Genomic DNA, 22481 nt, shown 5'->3' with positions numbered 1-22481 from the left:
AGTAAGGCTGAAGAAGATGAAGTTTAACGGTTCTATGAAGACCCGCAAGATTTTCTAGAACTAACACCCCAAAAAAATGTCCTTTTAATTATAGGGGACTGGAAGGCAAAAGTAGGAAGTCAAAAAACACCTGGAGTAACAGGCATATTTGGCCTTGGAGTACAGAATGAAGCAGGGCCAAGTCTAACAGAGTTTTGCCAGGAGAATGCAGTGGTCATAGCAAACACCATCTTCCAAAAACACAAGAGAAGACTCTACACATGGACATCACCAGATGGTCAACATCTGAATCAGATTGATTATATTCTTCACAGCCAGAGATGGAGAAGCTCCATAGAGTCAGCAAAATTAAGACCGGGAGCTGACTGTGGCTCAGATCATGAACTCCTTATTGCCAAATTCAGACTGAAATTGAAGAAAGTGGGAAAACCACTAGACTATTCAGGTATGACCTAAATCAAATCCCTTGTAATTATACAGTGGAAGTGAGAAGTAGATTTAAGGGACTAGATCTGATAGACAGAGTGCCTGATGAACTATGGACGGAGGTTCGTGACACTGTGCAGGAGACAGGGACCAAGACCATGCCCAAGAAAAAGAAATGCAAAAAACCAAAATGGCTGACTGAGGAGGCCTTAAAAATAGCTGTGAAAAGAAGCAAAAAGCAAAGGAGAAAAGGAAAGATATACCCATTTGAATGCAGAGCTCCAAAGAATAGTAAGGAGAGATAAGAAAGCCTTCCTCAGTGATCAGTGCAAAGAAATAGAGGAAAAAAAAAGAATGGGAAAGACGAGGGATCTCTTCATGAAAATTAGAGATACCAAGGGAAAAATTTCATGCAAAGATGGGATCAATAAAGGACAGAAATGGTATGGACCTAAAAGAAGCAGAAGATATTAAGAAGAGGTGGCAAGAATACACAGAAGAACTGTACAAAAAAGATCTTCACGACCAAGATAATCACAATGGCGTGATCACTCACCTGGAGCCAGACATCTTGGAATGTGAAGTCAAGTGGGCCTTAAGAAGCATCACTACAAACAAAGCCGGTGGAGGTGATGGAATTCCAACTGAGCTATTTCAAACGATGCTGTGAAAGTGCTGCACTCAATATGCCAGCAAGTTTGGAAAACTCAGCAGTGGCCACAGGACTGGAAAAGGTCAGTTTTCATTCCAATCCCAAAGGAAGGCAATGCCAAAGAAAGCTCAAACTACCGCACAATTGCACTCATCTAACATAGTAGCAAAGTAACGCTCAAAAGTCCCCAAGTCAGGGTTCAACAATACGTGAACCGTGAACGTCCAGATATTCAAGCTGGTTTTAGAACAGGCAGAGGAATCAGAGATCAAATTGCCAACATCCACTGAATAATCAAAAAAGCAAGAGAGTTCCAGAAAAACATCTATTTCTGCTTTATTGACTGTGCCAAAGCCTTTGACTGTGGATTACAATAAACTGTGGAAAATTCTGAAAGAGACTGGAATACCAGACCACCTGACCTGCCTCTTGAGAAACCTATATGCAGGTCAGGAAGCAACCGTTAGAACTGGACATGCAACAACAGACTGGTTCCAAATTGGGAAAGGAGTACATCAAGGCTGTATACTGTTACCCTGCTTCTTTAACTTCTATTCAGAGTACATCATGAGAAACACTGGGTTGGATGAAGCACAAGTTGGAATCAAGATTACTGGGAGAAATATCAATAACCTCAGATATGCAGATGACACCACCCTTACGGCAGAAAGCAAAGTAGAACTAAAGAGCCTCTTGATGAAAGTCAAAGAGGAGAATGAAAAAGTTGGCTTAAGATTCAACATTCAGAAAACTAAGATCATGGCATCTGGTCCCATCACTTCATGGCAAATAGATCAGTGGAAACAGTGGCTGACTTTATTTTTTTGTGCTCCAAAATCACTTCAGATAGTCACTGCAGCCATGAAATTAAAAGACGCTTACTCCTTGGAAGAAAGGTTATGACCAACCTAGACAGCATATTAAAAAGCAGAGACATTACTTTGTCAACAAATGTCCGCCTAGTCAAGGCTATGGTTTTTCCAACAGTCATGTATGGATGTGAGAGTTGGACTATAAAGAAAGCTGAGCGCCAACAAATCGATGCTTTTGAAATGTGGTATTAGAGAAGATTCTTGAGAGTCCCTTGGACTGCTAGGAGATCCAACCAGTCCATCCTAAAGGAAATTAGTCCTGAATATTCATTGGAAGGACCGATTTTGAAGCTGAAACTCCAATACTGTGACCACCTGATGCAAAGAAGTGACTCATTGGAAAAGACCCTGATGCTGGGAAAGACTGAAGGTGGGAAGAGAAGGGGACGACAGAGAATGAGATGGTTGGATGGCATCACCGACTCAATGGACATGAGTCTGAGTAAACTCCGGGAGTTGGTGATGGACAGGGAGGCCTGGCACACTGCAGTCCATGAGGTAGCAAAGAATTGGACATGACTGAATGACTGAACTGAACTGAAGCACTCTGGACAATAATAAGTACTGACATGCTTCTGAATGAAAAAAATGAAGTATCAATACTAAAAGAAAAGTGGCCCAGGTTCCCAGCATACATCAACTTTCTTCATTTTTGTTTTTATAAAATATCATTAACATCTTCAGGACACATATTTTAGAAATCAACTAGAATACTGCTTCAAAACAGTAGCTTCCACCAATGTGTCAGAATCACAGGCTCCCTTATGTCATATTATTTTGAAGACAAATGCATGTTCCACCTAACCATTTTCCTAGAAATATATCTATAGAACACATTCTTATTTTCCTTTTTTACGCCATCACTTATAGAATAAGTCTATCTTGATACAAAAATTCCAATAGGGCTTATTTCTAAAGAAATAAGAATTGATAAGACATTTTACTTGACTGTTATAAGACAGGAAGGGTCACAGAAGGAAGCAGTTAAAAAGAAAACTAGGCATCCCCCATGTTTAATGAGTACAGATGACTTCTGAAGGCTTACTGCAGGCTAGTACCCAAAGACAGATTTGAGGAATTCTGTCCATTTATTAATCTTACACACACTGAATAACAAAAGTCTTAAGAAAAAAACAATCTCTAGTAACCCAGTGAAGCTGTCAACTGATCCAAGAGAGAAATCCAAGCCTATTAGTTTCTGAAGTTATGCTTAGTACCAAAATCATAACTTTCTATTCAGAAGTTCACAGTGTACTTTTTTAACTGGATGCACTTGCTTGAACAATAGTATCAAAACTCACTTCCAAACTGTAGTAATGTAAATAAGAGAGCACACAGTACTACCTGAGTGTATTCTAACGACTGCCAGAGAGAAGCAGCAATTTCAGGAGATTTTCCAAAGGCTGCAAGTGTCTTCAGCAGTTCAGCCTTTAGTACAGGAGGGATGCTGCACTGCAGGAGTCCCAGAATCACCACCACGGGAGTCCACTGAGGATGCTCACAGAGTGCCAAACGAGCATTTTCACTCTGCGAATGGAATACAGAAAGAACATGACGGGCTTTGCATGTCTAAAAGCTAAGGAAAATGACCAGTAAAATCATCTGAATTGCTAACACTTATACCGAGTATTCACAGGCTCAATTAACACATACTAAAACAAAGCAAATGCCTGAACTCTACCAGTAGATCAAATCAGATCATGAGCTCAGTTAATATAAAAAAAAATGAAGGAAAAACATAGCCTTTACTGAACTACAGCTCTAAGACTAGAAAACAATATATACAAACAGAGATAAACAGTCTTCCAGGGTCACATAAATCTTACCGAGGCATTTTAAATCCTTTCTGGAACAATGTCACATATAAATGAGAAAAATACCTTGGCCTTTTCTGAGAAAAAAAATAGAAATACACACAGACACACACAGTACCAAGTATCACTCCAATTTAATTCAACAGTAAATAATTACAAAATTTACATTTTGACTTTGAATAATGTTTAGCATTATTGGAAAAACCAATAAAGTTAGAAGACACTATTCCTGTTCTTCAGAGAGAATGTCAGACAAAGGAACTTAGCTTTACGCTAGCGAATAACAGAAACAACCAGAAGAACAAATGGGACCTAATTAAACTTAAAAGCTTTTGCACAGCAAAGTAAACCACTAACAAAATGAAGACAACCTATATACAGAATGGGAGAAAATATTTGTAAATGAAATGACCAGTAAGGGGTTAATATCAAAAATATATAAATAGCTCGTACAATTCAACATCAAAAAATACAAACACCATTAGGCTATTATTTTCATACACACTTCTGGCAGTAAGCAGGGAATACCACACCCTTTAAAGGTGAAGAAATTAGAAGAACAGAATGCCAAATATAAATGCTAAATTTATCACTTATAAACTTTAAGCATTATAAGAAAACTTGGGGGATCTTTAAAATGCCACTGTGTTAGAATACAAATAAAATTACACTGTACTCACATGCTGCAGGTGGGTTACCTACCCAAGTAATGATGGTAGATGTCAGCTGCAGAAAAGCAATCAACCCATCTTGCTCCTTCTGGGTGATACCACGCGAAGGGAGGTGACGGTACTGGACACTATCTGCACTCGGAAGATCCTTCCGGAGGTGCTCATGGTAAAGCATCAAGGAGTGAAAGAAATGTTCCCAGGAAACAGGACTTCCACCTGCCCCCTGAATATTTTCAACTGTAAAGAAACACAGCACAGAATTTCCTTTCAAAACTGTCTAAGTACTTGCTTGGAAATGGAGGGAGAAAATAAACATTAAACAATACATTTTGTTTGCCTTTGTCCTAGATATGCTGGGTGTTGAAAATCGGTTAGAAACTCTCTGTAAACTAGAATTCTGGATTAATTTTTCCCTGGGACTAAGACATGGGTGGTGCCCATGCAAGCACAAAGGTAAATTACTTTGAATGTCTGTTGCCCTGCCCTGAGTGTGTGCTCAGTCATGGCCAATGCTTGGCAACCCCATGGACTACAGCCCTCCAGGTTCCTCTATCCATGGGATTTCCCAGGCAAGAATACTACAGTGGATTGCCATTTCCTCCTTTAGGGGATCTTCCTGATCCAGGGATCGAACCCACATCTTTTGCATCTCTTGCACTGGGAGGCAGATTCTTTACTGCTGAGTCACCTAGGAAGCCCTGGATGTCAGTTACCTACTTCGAATCCAGGATGTTTCTCCGTGTTGTCATGTAACTATTCAGGGCTGCTTTTCCCATGAGCAGTTCCCAAATGTTGAGCTTAAATTAAGTTCCCAAAGAGAGCGATAACTACAATCTTGATTTGCAGATTACAGTACTCTATTAACATACTAAGCAAGAGTAAAAGCCTAGCAGATAAGACAAAGAAGCCTTAACAAAATGGTCAAAACCCCAGTCTTGGAGTCAGGCAGATCTCAATTACCAATCATGGCTTGCCTATGCCTTGTGACCTTAAATTACTTCACTTTGCTAAACCTGTTTCCTCAAATGTAAAAATGAAAGTAATCTACCTGACAGATGTTTAATAAATATTTCTTTCTCTTCCCTTTTGCACTATCTTTGGTGCGGTTGGTGGTTTAGTCACAAAGTCGTGTCCTACTCTTGCGATCCCATGGAATTCTCCAAGCAAGAATACTGGAGTGGGTTGCCATTTCCTTCTCCAGGAGATCTCCCCAACCCAAGACTCGAACCCAGGTCTCCTGCACTGCAGGCAGATTCTTTACCAACTGAACTATGAGGGATGCACACATTTTTTTTTTTTTGGTATAACCAGACTCAAATCTGATAATTAAACGAGGAAACTAGGAAAAAGTTGAGAGAAAAACTAAGAACAGAAATTTAGAAAACAAGGACTTCTAAAGATAAACTAAAGAAATCAAACTTACGTGGCAAGGGTATATATCCTGCTTTGAGCACCAGATGTGTTCTTGAAAATGCATATTAACCCTCACCTCTTAAACTGTACTGTATTTTATAAAGCAAATGGTAACACTCTCCCCTCTTTGAGACCATAATCAAAGCATCATCATACAAAAAGCCAGCAGTGTGCTTCTCTGTTATAAATATAATGTATATGCCCAGTAGAACCCAGCACAAATAACCAATATGCTTTAATAGGTAGAAGGATATTGAATGTCATGGCAAACTTAGAAAACATCTAGATTTTTCTTACCATGACTGCTCCCATTGACTTTGAGCAGGCTGAAACAGTAGTGGGCACACTGGGGCCCACTGGCCAATCCCTGCAGCATCTTCAAGTAAGGAATATAAATAGTTGGAGGCAACAGGTCACCCATTTGCCTAACAAACTTTGACAAGACAACCTGAAATACGAAAAAGCCAACAGTTTATATAAAGCATAGAGTAACTTTAAGCCAACATGGACGAGCCAAAATAGACTACATATGAACCAAAACTAAGTACTCTCATTTAACTTCCCCCAAGACAAAATAATCTGGAATTCTATTTATGAAAAACTGCATTTCCAAGTTTATCATTAGTAATTTAATGCAACTACAGAATATCTTTGTGAACCCAACGTACATTTTTTAAAAACATGTAAATATCACAAACACGAATGAGTACTCATATTCTAAATATGTAAAACAATTGAAGAATTTACTCATCTAAAATTAACCAGCAAATTCAAAGATACACTTAAAACCCAGAGTTCCTAAACCCCAGTGAAACTGAGTACGAAGATCTAGGAACCTGGAAGAATTTTTGATAGTAAGCCAAACATACTGTTTTATCTTCTTGCCGATACATGTTTCTGTACTCCTGTTCTCTAAGTTCACTTCTTAGGTTTCTCTTTTCTCCTGCTTAAGCCTTAAATCTATTATCAACAACTAAATATATTACTTAGACTAATTAGTTGGAACTCCAAACCAAAAATGTTACAGATTTCTGGAAATTTTCGTTAAATCTGTTGCATTTAACAATGATCTTATGATCATACAGAAAAATATCCTGATTTTCAAGAGATATTAACTTAACCAATGACAGGTGGAAAAGTCATGCTGCCTATAATTTACTTTAAAATAACCCAGCAAAAAAAAAAAAATGTAGTAGAAATAACAAGAGCAGACGTAAACATAGTAAGATGTCAACAGTTATTAAATTAAGATACTGGGTCTTCACTATAATTATTCTCCCATATGTTTGAAAACCTTCATAATGGAAATTATTTTAATCTCTAAAAAATTTTAATAAATCCTTCCCTGAAATATATTTTTTAAGTGAGGAAAAAAGTGAAACAATAAATGTAAGAAATACAGTTTAAAAAAGGGGGTCTTGACCTTTGACTTTTAGCAAAAATGAAAATTATAGTACATGGCATGAAACCATTTAAAACAGAAAAATCCCAAAAAAATGAAGACAGATATGGTAATCCCTCTGATTTGCTAATGCATAACATATTTTAAAAGTTAATACAGGATAGAAAATGCACTTTTTCCTACACTATCTACTGACTTATAGGCATTTTGGCATTAATTATAACTTCTAAGCCTTTTTCCTTTAGTATCTGTACCTCTCCTATCTTCCCAACTTGCTAAGAAAGATGGATATTCATTGTTATGCCTATAGAGGACAGAATAAGCTAATAAATATTAATTTTAATTAGTCACTTATTTAGTCACACACTTATTTAGAAACTCACAACGAAACTAGACACTTTTCCACATCTAATGATTCAATACATAGCTAGCATCTAATATAAGGCTGACTGTATAAACTTTGAAATGATCAGATCAATTTAAGAGTTTCCATTTCCTTAAATAAGTACAAACGCCTAAAGGTTACAAGTGTTCATTTTGCATGAACAGCAATAACATGAGGAAAATACAATTCTTCATGTTTTTATGATTTCCAAGGTAAAAAGTAGGAAAACCAAGAGCTCACCTGGCGTTGAGGGGGTCGCTGGTGAGCCACCCCAAGATAAGAACCCAGAATAGTGGAAGTCTGAAGAGGCTCTGATGGACACCAGTATTCCAGCGCAAGTTCCAAATTGAAAGGATTCTTTTTATATAGCTCACCGATCTGCAAAGTGTAAACAAAAACTGTGTGGAAATGTCTGTAACTCAAAAACTACTTTTAAATAAAAAGTTACATTTTATTGAATCCACCTGTATGTTTAAGATATTAGGCCTGAAACTTTTCAAAGTTAGGGAAAAAAGATCTGAAATTTTCCAAAGTTAGGGGAAAAGTAACGGAGAGAGGGAGATGATGATCCAATATAACAACTTACCAAGAGCATTAAGTGTTCCAGATCCCTTCTAAGCGAAATGGGGGGATCATTCCCCATCTGCATACTCATGTGAATCATTCGAGCATCTTCATCTGCCCGATTCCTCAACTGCTTCACCTATGAAATTTATTACAGGCAGTTCATATGTAAATTTATTATACGGGTTAATAATAATGAAACAGAAAATCAGGCAACTAAGTTATTTCATAAAAGAAAAATATTGTTTAAATATCAACTCCACTTGAGTCGTGGAAATGAATATACCAGGAATTTTATTACAATATTATTATCTATGATTTCTAAGATCTTAAAACTCAATGCAATTCCCACTATAGATAATTTTAACTACCGTGTTTCTCAATTACTGACATTTTGGGCAGGGTACTTCTTCACTGGATCGAATGATTCTAAACATTATAGGACATTTAGCATTCCTAGTATGACTAAGTAACTACCAATACCAATACTACAGTCAATATTAACAGGCAAAACTAGCCTCCCAAATATTCGCTAAACAGTGTACTTGTAAATAACCCATCAATCAAAAAAGTCTCAAGGAAAATTAAAAAATACATTAAGTTGACTAATAACAAAAACATCAAAATTTGTTTGATCAAGTTAAAGCAGTAATTACAGATAAATTTATAACACTAAATGCTTGTATTAGAAAAAAAATAAAGGTCTCCAATCAATAATCTAAATTTCTGCTGTTAGAAACAGAAATGAAAGGGCAAATTAAAACGCAGAGAGAAAGAAAATAATAAACGCTGAAATCAGTAACAGTGAAAGAAAACTTAAGAAAATCAATGAAGCCAAAAGCTGGCTCATTGGAAAGATCAATAAGACTGATAAACTTCTAGCCTAGTTAATTAAGAAAAAAAGAAGAAAAGACAAATTACCAATATTAGGGATGAAAAAAGAAACATCACTACAGGTCATATAGACATAAAAAGTATAATATTAGGAATAACTTTATGCTATCAATTTGATAAGTGGAATGAAATGAAAAAATCTACTGAAGACACAAAGCATCAAAGCTTATACAAGAAAAAATAGATAACCTAAAAATAGTATTATATTAACAAAATTATAGTGTCCTGATGTGTAAATAAGTTCACTGCTTACCCTATCCAAACCATATATGATTTAGTTTATTCAGACTCCTCTCAGTCTTCATCTTTCCAGATGACCACTATCTTTCCATATTAAGAGTCCCTTCTAGACTAATAATTAGGAAAAAGTTAAAGCCTTAACCTTTTCTAAAGCTTCATTTCCACAAATATAAAATGAAAACATTTCTCTCTACTCAAAATTTCCATCATGTTAGTCTATCATGTCCTTCAAAGCTGATGAGATCAGAAGTTATCTGTTAAATACTCATTGACTATTCTAGTCTAAGTGAGCTATCCTTAGCCTAAAAATCCACAGCAATTTACTGTCTACACCTTCGTTTACTTCCTACTACTATCTATATTTTTCTGTGTGTATCTTATTTCTCCAACTATATACATTCTTTGCTGGCTCCTACTTATTTGTCTTCTTCACAATTCCTAGCATAGTTACCTGGAACACTGGAGAAACTCAATGAACACTTGATTCATTACAGCATGAGTAAGCACTTAATTATCTGTTTGCTACCATTCCAGGTATTTTTTCCACTTGACTTGTGTTTTTTAAGATGTATCGTATCAGAACTCCACATCAGCATTACAAGTGGAGACCCTTCAGGTGTTTTCTCATGCACGCAGGCACACACACACACAGAGCAGTTTTATAGGACTTTACTCTCTCTTTTACATCCTGCCACCACTTCCTTGGCACAAAATGGCACACAGAAATATGTGATGAAGGAACTGTCTGAAATAGCTTTAATAATCCCTTTCTGGAACAAAGCTATAGCTCCAGCACTATATTTAAATGTAACCTCACACTAGAGGTGGGCAGTGGCCCCTGGGCCCTATTATTTAAAAAAAAAAAAAAAATTAAAGAAAAAGGAAAACTAACCTTTGCATTAGTTTCTTAAACCCATTACCTGTATCTATGTGGAGGTCCATTTACACACTATAATTGTTTAAACAATTATCTATAAAACTGCAGATTCTCCACTATGCATCTTCCAAATCATGTATAAAAAGCATTAAATAAGGCAACCTTAACTCTGATTCCTCAGGATAGCACGGAGTTAATAATTTTCTCCCCACAGAAGCATATTCACTTGCTTACTACCTTCTCATTATAAACCACTCTCAATGTCAAATATTACTTCCTTTTAGTTTGTTCTCGGTTAATAAGTCTTATATTATCTTCTACCACTCTTACTCACCCTACATTAATACACTTACCTTCATTGGCATAAGTGCCAAGAAATCTGTAATGAGATTGTGGATTCTACGAATGTAAAATTCCTCCTGATAGAAGTTTTCTGACACCACTACAGATTCAGTGAGGAACAGGAAAACGTTGTCAGCAACTGCAAGCTCTGCCATTGCTTCATCTGCTTCTGTGAATTCAGCCAGAGCTAGAAATGTATTTAGAAAAATAGCACATGGAGGAAAAGTTACTAGATTATAATACTTCATAATATTCTCCTGATAGTTCAAAATTCAGATCTATTCTCAACTTTTCGTTTGTGTATATTTTGAGTTACACACAAAATAAGACAGTGTGTAACTGTAATTGACTAATAAATCCCAAAGAACTACCAAAAAAGTGCATTAGAAAACCATCTGCTCTTCACAGTAACATTAAGATTAAAAAAAAAATAATACTTAACAGATATATGATGTAACACAAATGTAGTCAGAAAACTATTATCAAAATATTAACAAGTTTAAATGATGCCAAGGCTTTAATCTCAATGAAATGAACTGGATCATTCAACAAAAGTCTTCAGTCAACAAGTGAAAATCAAAAACATGACCACTTAAGCAACTCTATTAATTTGGTAAACAAGTAGCAAACTTGTTTAAACTTTTGAAAAACTAAACAAATCTTAACCTAAAGACAAAGTGGTCTATTTGTAATATTTTTAGCTTTGTACTTGGAAAAATTTACACAGATAAGTGAAAAAAGAGAAAACAAGTATAATGAACCTCCACATCCCCAAAACCTAGTTACAATATTAGCCATTTACGATTAACTTTATATCATTTAGATCTCCATGCATTCTTCCTCTCCACTTAATTTAGACTGAAGCAAATACCAGACAATTTAACACTATACTTCTAAGTATACAACTCAAAATGGCACTTCAAGAAAAAAGGAAAAAATTAACCACAACATAATGCCATTAGTATTTTGCCACATAATTCAATACCAAAACTCCAGTCAGTGGTCAAATTTACAACTGTCCCATAAATGTTATGAAAGATTTTTGTCTTTTTGCTTCTTCTCTTTAGGGCAATTTGTTTGTTAGAATCTGTATCCAAATAAGGTCTACACACTGCAATTAACTGATATACCTGTAGGCTCCTCTTACATCTTTTTCATTTTTCTCTTGCCCTTTATTCTGCTGAAAAAAATGAAGTCTTAAACTGTAGCATTTTCCACCATGTGGTTTAGTATTGCATCCCAGTGATATAGTTACTATATTCCTTTTCCTCTGGTTACACTAAAAATTGATAAGTTTGATCTTATGCAGCTTAATTAATTACATTCCATTTTTTCAGTAAAAGCAGATCATGGGTGATGCCACATCCTTCCATCAAAAACTACATTGCTGTTCACTTCTTTTAAACTTTAAAACTGCTAGGTAATTTTGTGATAATCTGGCTTTGGAAAACAACTGTTAAATAGCTTATTCTGTTTCACTGTCATAGAGACCGAATATAAATATAATCTGTTACTTAAGGTACATTTTCAATGCCTTGGAATAGATATAAACCAGGATATTCTCAAACATAGGAAAAGAGATTGGTTGGTTTTTTTCTTTTTTTGTTTATGTACTGTTTGGCATTTTGAAATAAAGCCTGTATATCTACCCATATTATACAAACTCCTTGAGAACAAAATAGTTTCTTAACTATTTGTTATTACTACTACTAATAATTACTGAAATGGTTAATTAATTAAATATATAATAACAATAATAATTAATTCCAAGTCTTCACTTGAATTCAGAAATACTAGAATTAAGAACTACTTTTTATTTATTTTTTTTTAGAACTACTTTTTAAAGACTACTTAGATAATAAAATACACTATCGTAATGTAAAATGAGTTTTAATGTCTCAAAACAGTATACAAAAATTTTATAGTTTAATAAAACTCAAAATACACTTTTATAAAATAATGTAACAAACACATTTGATAAAATTTACATAAGTCTATAATAAAGAATAGAAACCAACTTTTCAAAATTTGGATCTTGGTAAAACTTATCTGGATTGTTTCAAGAAATCACCATTTCTGTAATATAAGTTATTCATTTTTTCTAGTAATTTTTAAAATATAAATTAACAGAAAAAAAATCTGTATTTAAAATGTTCATTATAATGCCCCTAATTTCAAAGATTATGAAAGGATATGAGCATGCAAAACCAAAGAGATCAAGTAACCAAAGATCTAGGACTTGAAACCAGGTCCAGATTCCTAGGCTATTCTTATCTACTATTCAGTAATAAAGTATAGCATATTCTATGTGCCTCTCAAGATCAGGCCAATGGTACAGTAATTTACAGTATATGAATTTAATTAACTATCACATAGCTACTTAAAAGTACATAGGGTCATTTTATGCCCCAAAAGTACTGAAATAAGACTCATAAATGAAGAGGCATAGTTAAAAAACAGAATTTGTACATGAATGTAAATGTCTAATTGGCCTTTTATCAGCTTTAATATAAAAAACCCTCGGCCAAAGAAAAATCTGTAACACAAAAAAAGCTTTCCATAGCCCACTTGGGAACAGCATGAGACTAGTGAACAAAATGTTCTGGAACCACACAGTTGATAAGATACTGGAATCTGCTGACACTCTAAAACTAGAAAACTGACGTGCATGCTCAGTCACTCACTCGTTCCCCACTTCTGCGACTCCATGGACTGTAGCCCTCCCACCAGCCTCCTCTGTCCCTGGGATTCTCCAGGCAAGAATACTGGAGTGGGTTGCCATTTCCTCCTCCAGGGGACCCTCCCAACCCATGGATCGAACCCATGTCTCCTGCACTGACCAGCAGATTCTTTACCATGGTGCCACCTGGGAAGCCCATGGACTGTAAATTTTAATCAAGCCTTTCCAAATTCCCCATCAAAACCTACAGAAGTGACCATTTCAGGGGCCTCAAATGACAAGTTTATTTCTCATCTGTAACAGTAACCCACCAGTATGATGATAAATCACATGTATGATGGACATACCCGGCAGAAGAGGACATGGTACAGTAGAAAACACTGTCAGAAGTCAGAATTCCACATCCATTACTGACTGAACCAAACACCTCCTACTACACTGCATTTTTAAATAATACTAGTTTTTAGTCTGACACAATGTGACAAAAATTTGTGAACTCAAGAAGAAAAAGTTTAAAAATATATATGTATGTTACACTGTCATTTTCAAATTTCAAACACTTAAGAAAGAAAAAAAGAAGCTAAAAGAGAATTATCACTAGCCACAAGAAAGGGAAAAAAAATTTTGAATAGGTTCTTTTGAGAGACAAGAAAAAAGGGAAAAGATTCATTCACCACAACCCTAAGTATCTTCCCAGGCTCATGTTTAGACATGTCAAATGTCACACCTTTTCTGAAATATTATTAAATGCAGATACGTCATTTCTCATAAGAAAATGACCTACAACCAGTTTACCTGTCACATCGGGCAGCTGAGATATTCCCCTCAAGGCCAGGGCCCAGGCAAGTCTCACTGTGGCTTGCAGTCCTGGCAGCTTCCAAGGCTGTGAGTCTTGAAGGCGAGAGTGAATTGTTGCAATGTACTGTCTCTCTGTCAACAGTGGAAGTTGATGAATCATATCTGAAAACAAAAATAGACACTATACCAAAAAGTAGAGAAAATTTCCACTTTTGATGTATAGGAATGATATCTAAGAATGTCAGAGAATTCCTATAAAAAAAGACTAAGTAAACATTAATCTTTGAAATAAGTACACTATTGTAAAAACTGTACACAAACTAAAAATGAGAGAAATGACAATAATCCTAACTTTTAGTTTCATTACTTTCAGTGAATTTTTTTTTGATAAGTGTTCTATTAACAAATTTGAAAAAAGTTAAACAGCCACTCATTTTTTTCTGTGCACAAATTCCAAAATATAAACCAACATTAAAGATTAAAGAAAGATACTTTTATGAGATTAAATAACAGCCTGATATTAAAATATTAAAAAGAAAACCCTTACCAAAACAAAGCATGCCAACTGCAAATATGCATCTACTCCGATTATAAGATAAATGAAACAACCAAATAATTAAGGTATTTTCAATTATACTATGGTACTTCAAAAAAGCACAAGATCCCAAATAAATCTAAAATAGTGGGAAACATCACTGATCACCTACGAATTTTATTTTACTTCATTGTTTTCTTATATTTTGTTTTGATGTCACTCCGTGAATAACTAGTTCAGTGGTTACAACCTTAAACCAGGAAGAACATTAATTTTCTGTATTTTTAAAGTTTATGTCTACTATTATACATGGATTAGTAATTCACTTCTCCCGTTAACAAAGATATTCAGAAAGATCAACAAGTAATTAAGATGAGATAATCAAAATAAGTACCCTAAATGAATAACAAGCCTATGAAACTTCCCAAGCATTCATTCTATTTAGCATTTCAAAGTTCCAGCTTACAAACTTCCATTAACACAGCCAACATCCACTTAATTCTGTGCTTCATTTCATTCAATACAGGAAATCTGAGCAATGCATTAACTGGCAGCATTCCTATATGAGTAGCACAGGCCAATGGACATGACCCTGAGCAAGCTCCAGAAGATGGTGAAGGACAGGGAGGCCTAGCATGCTGCAGTCCATGGGGTTGCAAAGAGTCGGACATGATTGAGCGACTAAACAACAAAGCACAGGTGCTGCTTGTGATGTGACATGATGTTTCATCCGACAATTCGACTGGAGGTATGGGATAGCTGTGTTTTAAATAAGCCTTGCCTAACAGCTAAGGACGGAGAAGGCAATGGCAAGCCACTCCAGTACTCTTGCCTAGAAAATCCCATGGATGGAGGAGCCTGGTAGGCTGCAGTCCGTGGGGTTGCTAAGGGTCGGACACGACTGAGCGACTTCACTTTCACTTTTCACTTTCACACATTGGAGAAGGAAATGGCAACCCACTCCAGTGTTCTTGCCTGGAGAATCCCAGGGACGGGGGAAGCCTGGTGGGCTTCCGTCTATGGGGTCGCACAGAGACGGACACGACTGAAGTGACTTAGCAGCAGCAACAGCTAAGGATGATCTCCAAAGATGAATGGGAACTGTCTGTTCTCTTCATATATCTAATGAAAGCAGACTGCGATGATACAATCAAAAGCGGACAGGGGATAACTGTTGGAATAATTATAAATATTTATGACATTAAATGGGCTTGCCAAGTGGCGCTAGTGGTAAAGAACCTGCCTGCCAAGGCAGAAGACATAAGAGAAGCAGGTTCAATCCCTGGGTTGGGAAGATCCCCTGGAGGGCATGGCAACCCACTCCAGTATTCTTACCTCGAGAATCCCAGGGTGGGAGGAGCCTGGGAGTCACAAGGGTCACAAAGAGTCAGACATGACTGAAGCGACTTAGCATGCACACATGACATTAAATAGCAATAATCTTCCTTTATGAGAATCATTTTTAAGATTCTAAGCAATAACTGTTTATAAGGTTGTTGTTTAAGTCGTTCAGTCGCTAAGTCATGTCTGACTCTTTTGTGACACCATGGACTGTAGCCTGCCAAGCTCCTCTATCCATGGGATTTCCCAGGCAAGAATACGAGAGTGGGTTGCCATTTCCTTCCCCAGGGGATCTTCTCGACTCAGGGATGGAACGTGTATCTCCTGGCATTGCCAAATGGATTCTTTACTGCTGAGCCACCAGAGAAGCCCACTGACAAGGTTAGCAAGAGAAATTCTACCTACTTCACAGAAAACAACATCTAAGATGATATGTTACGAAAAATTATAGTCATCCTCCCTTAGAATGAAAGGTTTAAAACGTGAATAAAGAAGCAAGTTATACATGCATAATTCACAAACACACACTGCAAATCCTTTAGCCATTTTCCCACTTCAAAATCCCAAACGATAAAAGAAACATCTAACGGGGTTGAAATTACTTTCAAAATGTGGTATCTAAATATTCAAATATGGATGAATTACACACAAAGGAATAAACTACACAATTTATATTTTAGTTGTTAGACTGTCACCTTTCTTAAATGTCATCTCCACAATTAAATCTGATTTTTTTAAATAAATGTATTAATGGACATAAAGTTCACTACCATCACGTTCCTCTGTGCTTTCTTCTATAAAGCTGCTGTCGAAGCAGTACAAAAGCGCCATAAGAAGAGCCAGGTTCACTGCGTCCAACGAGCCATTGGCCTCAACTGTCACTCTTTCCAAATGTCCAATAAGGAGGAGAGTGTCATCTTTGCCTAAAGGTGACTGGCAAGCCCAGGCAAAAAGGCTTTCTGCCAGAGACTGCCTGCACTCCTTGATGAGATCAGAAACCTAGAAATAAAGGTGAAGGTGAATGATTATTATTATAAATGAATTACTATGAAGCCTGATCTTATTCCAAAGTGTCAACTATCTATTATAAAGGTGAACTAAATAAACGTATCTGAGTCTGTAATTGACCCTAAAATCTCAACTCTGCAATTCTGAACAAATCCTAACTCCAGTTTCCTCTACAGGATAACCAATTTCTTAAAGGCCTCATTCTAGAAAAAGTGCTAGTGAAGTGAAGTCGCTCAGTCGTGTCTGACTCTTTGCGACCCTGTGGACTGTAGCCTACCAGGCTCCTCCATCCATGGGATTCTCCAGGCAAGACTACTGGAGTGGGTTGCCATTTCCTTCTCCAGGGGATCTTCCCGACCCAGGGACTGAACCCAGGGTTCTCCCACATTGAGGGCAGATGCTTTAACCTCTGAGCCACCAGGGAAGCCACTTTTTCTAGAAAAAGTGCTAGCATGGCACATGGTGACTAGAAAGAGGCTGAAACAAGTGCAAGTCAATTTCATGAACTGACCACACTTCAATATGTTATTAATTTCCTACACATGTATTAGAAGAATGTTCTCGTTGACATGACTTTTCTGCCTTCAAGATTTGACACAGACAACTATGAACTGATGCATTGAACACTTACCTCTTTCCGATGTTTTTCACTACCCAAACCTCTCTCACGCTGCAGTTTCTCAAACTCATTGTTAACATCAATCTGTGACACCAGAGTAAGAACTTTGTAAGTCAATCCTTGCTCCATCAGCTCATCAGTAAACCGTGTTGTCATGGATACCAGCTCCGGACTGTGATTAAAAATCAAGTTACATGAACGATAGTGTTTAAACTTCCTGATCACATGGATATAGCAAACACTCTTTTGACAGTAATGCTGGATAACTGGAAACAACCAGGATGAGTTATAACCTAGCTCTTTTCATTCTTTTCAGATCACTGTGTTTCAGTAAACTTCTAACCATAAATAACTGAGTAATATTTCATTTGTAAATGAAATAAAGTAGGTTTAAACTGTTGTGTTATTCCTGGCACAATAAGGAAGGGTTTATTACTCAACTTATGTTTATACACTTTACTTCAATTATACATACCAAAGAGAACGTTTTGTTTCTAAAATTATAATTCTTCAAGCAATTTCTAATTAAGCCCCGAAATCCTAGCATGCAAACAGACCTGAGTTCAAGGGTCCAAGTCTTTCCTCGTCGGGACTGTATCAAGGCTTTCAGGGAATTTGCAATGCATCGCTTTCCATCCCAGTATAAAAGAACAGCTACTAATCCTCTGGTGAGGCCAGGAAAATGTGGCTGTTGGTGCTCTCCTGGAAAAGGAAGTTGAGAAATCATTTAGTAAGTAAACATGTATGTGTTTAGGCTGTGACAAAAATCATGATACCAATGCTCAGTTCAAAGAAATTATGAAATCTCAGGGTTTAAGGGGCCCTAAGGGTCCTCTTGCAACCCACTCCAGTGTTCTTGCCTGGAGAGTCCCAGGGACGGGGGAGCCTGGTGGGCTACCGTCTATGGGGTCGCACAGAGTTGGACACGACTGAAGCGACTTAGCAGCAGCAGCAGCAGCAGCAGCAAGGGTCCTCTACTCCAAACACCTATCCATTGTTTTATTCTCTTTGACATAAAATCTTTCAAATAGTTTTAAGATTCTTCCCCTAGTAAATTAAATAACCTTTTCTTATGTTTCAACTTTTACTCGCTCTTTTGCACTACTCCCCTTTGAGTAAATTCTACTTTGTCTTTTCTGAACAACCTTGTTACAGGTTCATTTCCTATGGTTTTCTTCTCCCCTTGGCTCAGTCACTCCTACACTCCTCCCTTCTCTTCCCCAAATTCATCTCGCTGCCTCTCAGTTCTGACAGGTGATTTCTTCTGTCTGGATGTCCCTTGTCTTTTGAGTGCCCACCAGTCCACCTGACATATACCTAATTCCTTTCAACAGCCACTGTAAGCCTCGTGATCTCTGTGGACTTCTCTACAACAACCTGAGGCCAATTTAAACATCTCCCCGCTGGGCCATCCCCAAACTTTGCGTTAATGCACTTAATGGGTCATAATTACTGGTTTCTATGTCTTTCTCAGTTATTAGACTATCAGCTCCTTTACGTATAGTGTAATAATTTCACTTATAATAACTTATAAGCTAGTTGAGGTTTTATTCATCTTTATATCCCTGGAATCTTAACACGGTGCCTGACCCATAATATGCACAGGAACTATATTTGGTAAATGAAGTTTCGAATTAAACTCACAACTGGAGCATGCCCAGTTAACATCTCCATCACAGAATGGGAACATGACCTTAGTCATTCTCAATATCTTACTTCTTTTAATGCAACCTTAGGTCAAAAGGCAGATATTATTCTGGCAGCTGCACGGTTATCTTCAGACATATTAGACTGTCTTTCAATTAAAATGTTCACCTGGCTTCTTCACACGGCTCCCCAGCTATGATTAAAATGAACTACTTATTTTATGGAACTTTCAATCTTTTTTCTATATAGCAGCAGGACAAATAATTTCAGTTTTTCCAGATTCTATAACTCTTATGCTTCTATAACTCTTATGCTTAAAGCCCCTGCCAACAACTTCCCACTGAAATTAGAATAAAATCCAAACAACCTTCACAGCCTGCAAGACTACGATCTGACTCCAGTGACGTCCCTGTCTTCTTTCACTCCTGCCCTCATTCATGACGCTCTAGCCACTGTGGTCTTCGTGTCCTTTGGCAGGCCTTTGCTCTCACCTCGAGCTCTGCAATCCCTGGAACACCCTTCCCCAACAGCTCTGGTATCCTGTCATCATAAAGGTTCCAGATAGAATGCTCCAATCTCAGAGAGGCCTTCCCTTAGTACACTCCTTACACAGTTCCCTCTACCAGCCCCCATCTCTATCGTACTGCCTTGTTTTACTTCCTTCCTAGAACACAGTATTACTGAAATTATCTTATTCTTTACCTAGGAACTTCCCTTGTAGCTCGGATGGTAAAGAGTCTGCCTTCAATGCGGTAGACCTGGGTTCAATCCCTGGGTCGGGAAGGTCCCCTGGGGAATGAAATGGCAACCCACTCCAGTATTATGCCTGGAGAATTCCATGGATGGAGGAGCCTGGCAAGCTACAGTCCATGGGGTAGCAAAGAGTCAGACCCGATTGAGCAACTTCACTCAGTCATGAATATTCTTTACCTATTCATTGTCTGAATTACCCCCTCAAAAAGAAATGCCAAAAAAGCAGTGACCTTACCTTCTTACTCATTGTATGACAAGAAATGCTTTGTGCTATAAAAACATCTAAGATGCAGTCAGCTATTCTTTGCGAATCAATGACCGAGAAAAAGTCTATCTTAAATCAGCTAAATTTCCCTAAACAACTCTGACCACTGAACTAAAGCCTCCCCATTAGTCAAAGATAAACAAAAGGCAATATTTTGAATATCAACTAAATTGCATCTTTAGAAACTACTGCGGAATCTAAATGGTATAATATTTGAAATTACAAGTGAATAATTTTATGTGTATGTACTGCTTTACCATAGGTTAAGTGTCAACCTACCAGCCAAAAGAAGTTCAACAGCTGCCAGTTCTCCAATATCAAAAAGGTCACTGAGGATAAAAGCCTCTTTAATGAGCTGTTCGGGAAGAAGTCGGGTTCCCTGTTGACCCTGAATGGCAACTCCCTCTGTGCTGGCTTTCTGAACCTTCTCATGTTGTTGAACATTTTTTGGCTACAACAGTAAAAATAAACAAATAGGATCACTTCATGAAAATGGCACATGGAAACAAGGTGTTAAACTGTTACCTACAGAAGTTCATTCACAAAGCAGTCTGGTAACAAGACAAACAGAATTTCTTATCATATGATCTACAGTTAAAACTTTATAAGGTAACATTTTACATCACTTTCAACTTTTTACACTATGATTACCTTCTCCATAACTATTTCTGCTCAACTCGGAAAGGTTGAGAAATCACACAAAACAGCATCCAACTTTTCAAGTGTCTAAGAAACTCTCCAATCTTATCTTTAAAAAGAATAAAAACAATGAATCTTCAAGTAGAAGAGAGCAAATGGAAATGAATTGCTGAATTAAATAGGAGGACTAATGATAGCTTGTTAGTATGTTGTTTTAAACTGTGGTCTTATTTGCAAAAAGGTTTACCTGCAAATATTGAACACATAACATAGTATAGAATTACTTGATGGGCCATAAAATCTTAGGTATTTCTACACTGAAAAAGGCCATATAGTCATTTAATCCACCTTCTCTTTTTGCAGAAGGGGAAAAACTGATATCCAGAGAAGTCAGCAGGCTTGCCTATGGTCACACAACTCTTCAGTGGGAGAGCCAAGACTGGAACTCAGTTCAACTGGCTCCCAGGTCAGGGCTCTTTCTGGGAAGACAAACCCATGAATAGCTCTTAGATGGCCTTGCTAGTGTATAAAGTAAACTGTCAAACAGCAGGGAAAGGAGTTTCCAAATAGGAACCCCCACCATTAAAGTAATATATTCCTAGTTGAAAAGTATGTCAAGATGCAGTGATTAACGATATGTAAGAATTAACTTGTTCAGCGAACACAACTCATATAATGTTACGAAGAGTTAAATGTTCAAGTACACCAGGAAATAAATAAAATAATCAACCTTACTAAGCTTAGATGGATTAACTGCAAGTCAGAAATTCCAAGAAGGCTTCTATTTCTAGAATATGTAGACCTCCCAAAATCATATTCAAATACTATCAAGATACCTGCTAGCTAGAATTAAAAGTTACGTTAACTTCCATGGAGAACAGAAAGAAGAGAATAATTGCTCCTAGGAAATTTCCATCTTTAGAAAAAACTTGAATCAATAGACTAGAACAAGTAACATATTGCATTTAAATGCATTAAGAATTTACTTGCTCCTTCAATCTTTAAAGGAAAAAGCAAATTCAAGAAGCAAAAAAAAGAAAATCTCCTACAGGGTTTCTGAACAATGAGATGAAGTCAGGTTTGTGTTTCTTCAAAATCATGTCAAGGAGGTGGACCGCTTCAGGTTGTCTTCTCCAAACAGCATTTCCCACGGTCTGCCAAATGTCTTTGTAAGGACCCCACAGACTAGCGGCTTAAAGGAAAAATAAATAAAATCAGCATCAAGTAGAACATACATTTGGAAAAAAGGCAAAGTTATTATCTACGCATTTCAGTCACACTCACAGAAACTTTTAAATATAATTATATACACAAAGCAAACATTAATATAAAAGTATTAGAATTCACAAGCAATAACATAAACATCATTTTACCTAACTTAATATAAAATAAATCCTGACTTTAAACTGAAGCATCAGTGGAACCTGGTTTTGTCACTTTATTAGTTATGTGACAGGCAGTGAGAAACTAACCTCTTTGAATTTCATTTTCCTTATATACAAAATAGGGACATCACCTGCTTCACAAGCTTGAATGGACTAAGAATAAACTAAGTAAAACATACAACACAGTTGTCTGGCATATCACAATCACTCAATAAATTTAACTGCCTTTCCTTCTGTCCCTATCATCCAGAGGAAAAGC

At 36.8% G+C, this 22481-nt stretch overlaps 1 protein-coding gene across 2 annotated transcripts in view; it reads right to left on the bottom strand.

The window, feature by feature from the left end:
* NUP205 (nucleoporin 205) overlaps positions 1 to 22481 on the bottom strand; it is an 86816-nt gene that overhangs the window by 57494 nt on the left and 6841 nt on the right. For both annotated transcript variants that reach the window (XM_055421319.2, XM_055421320.2), the window contains 12 exons: positions 21887 to 22029; positions 20478 to 20649; positions 18091 to 18235; positions 17546 to 17705; positions 16677 to 16905; positions 14028 to 14192; positions 10564 to 10739; positions 8222 to 8338; positions 7876 to 8013; positions 6146 to 6296; positions 4467 to 4672; positions 3295 to 3477 (listed from right to left, as the gene is read on the bottom strand). In XM_055421319.2, the coding sequence (XP_055277294.1) occupies positions 3295 to 3477; positions 4467 to 4672; positions 6146 to 6296; positions 7876 to 8013; positions 8222 to 8338; positions 10564 to 10739; positions 14028 to 14192; positions 16677 to 16905; positions 17546 to 17705; positions 18091 to 18235; positions 20478 to 20649; positions 21887 to 22029 (1985 nt within the window). The remainder of the gene's footprint in view (positions 1 to 3294; positions 3478 to 4466; positions 4673 to 6145; positions 6297 to 7875; positions 8014 to 8221; positions 8339 to 10563; positions 10740 to 14027; positions 14193 to 16676; positions 16906 to 17545; positions 17706 to 18090; positions 18236 to 20477; positions 20650 to 21886; positions 22030 to 22481) is intronic.

This window comes from Moschus berezovskii, chromosome 3, assembly GCF_049115385.1.
Source record: "Moschus berezovskii isolate FMDL1 chromosome 3, NW_MosBer_1.0, whole genome shotgun sequence".
Classification (NCBI taxonomy): domain Eukaryota; kingdom Metazoa; phylum Chordata; class Mammalia; order Artiodactyla; family Moschidae; genus Moschus; species Moschus berezovskii.
This window is presented reverse-complemented; position numbering and strand designations above follow the sequence as displayed.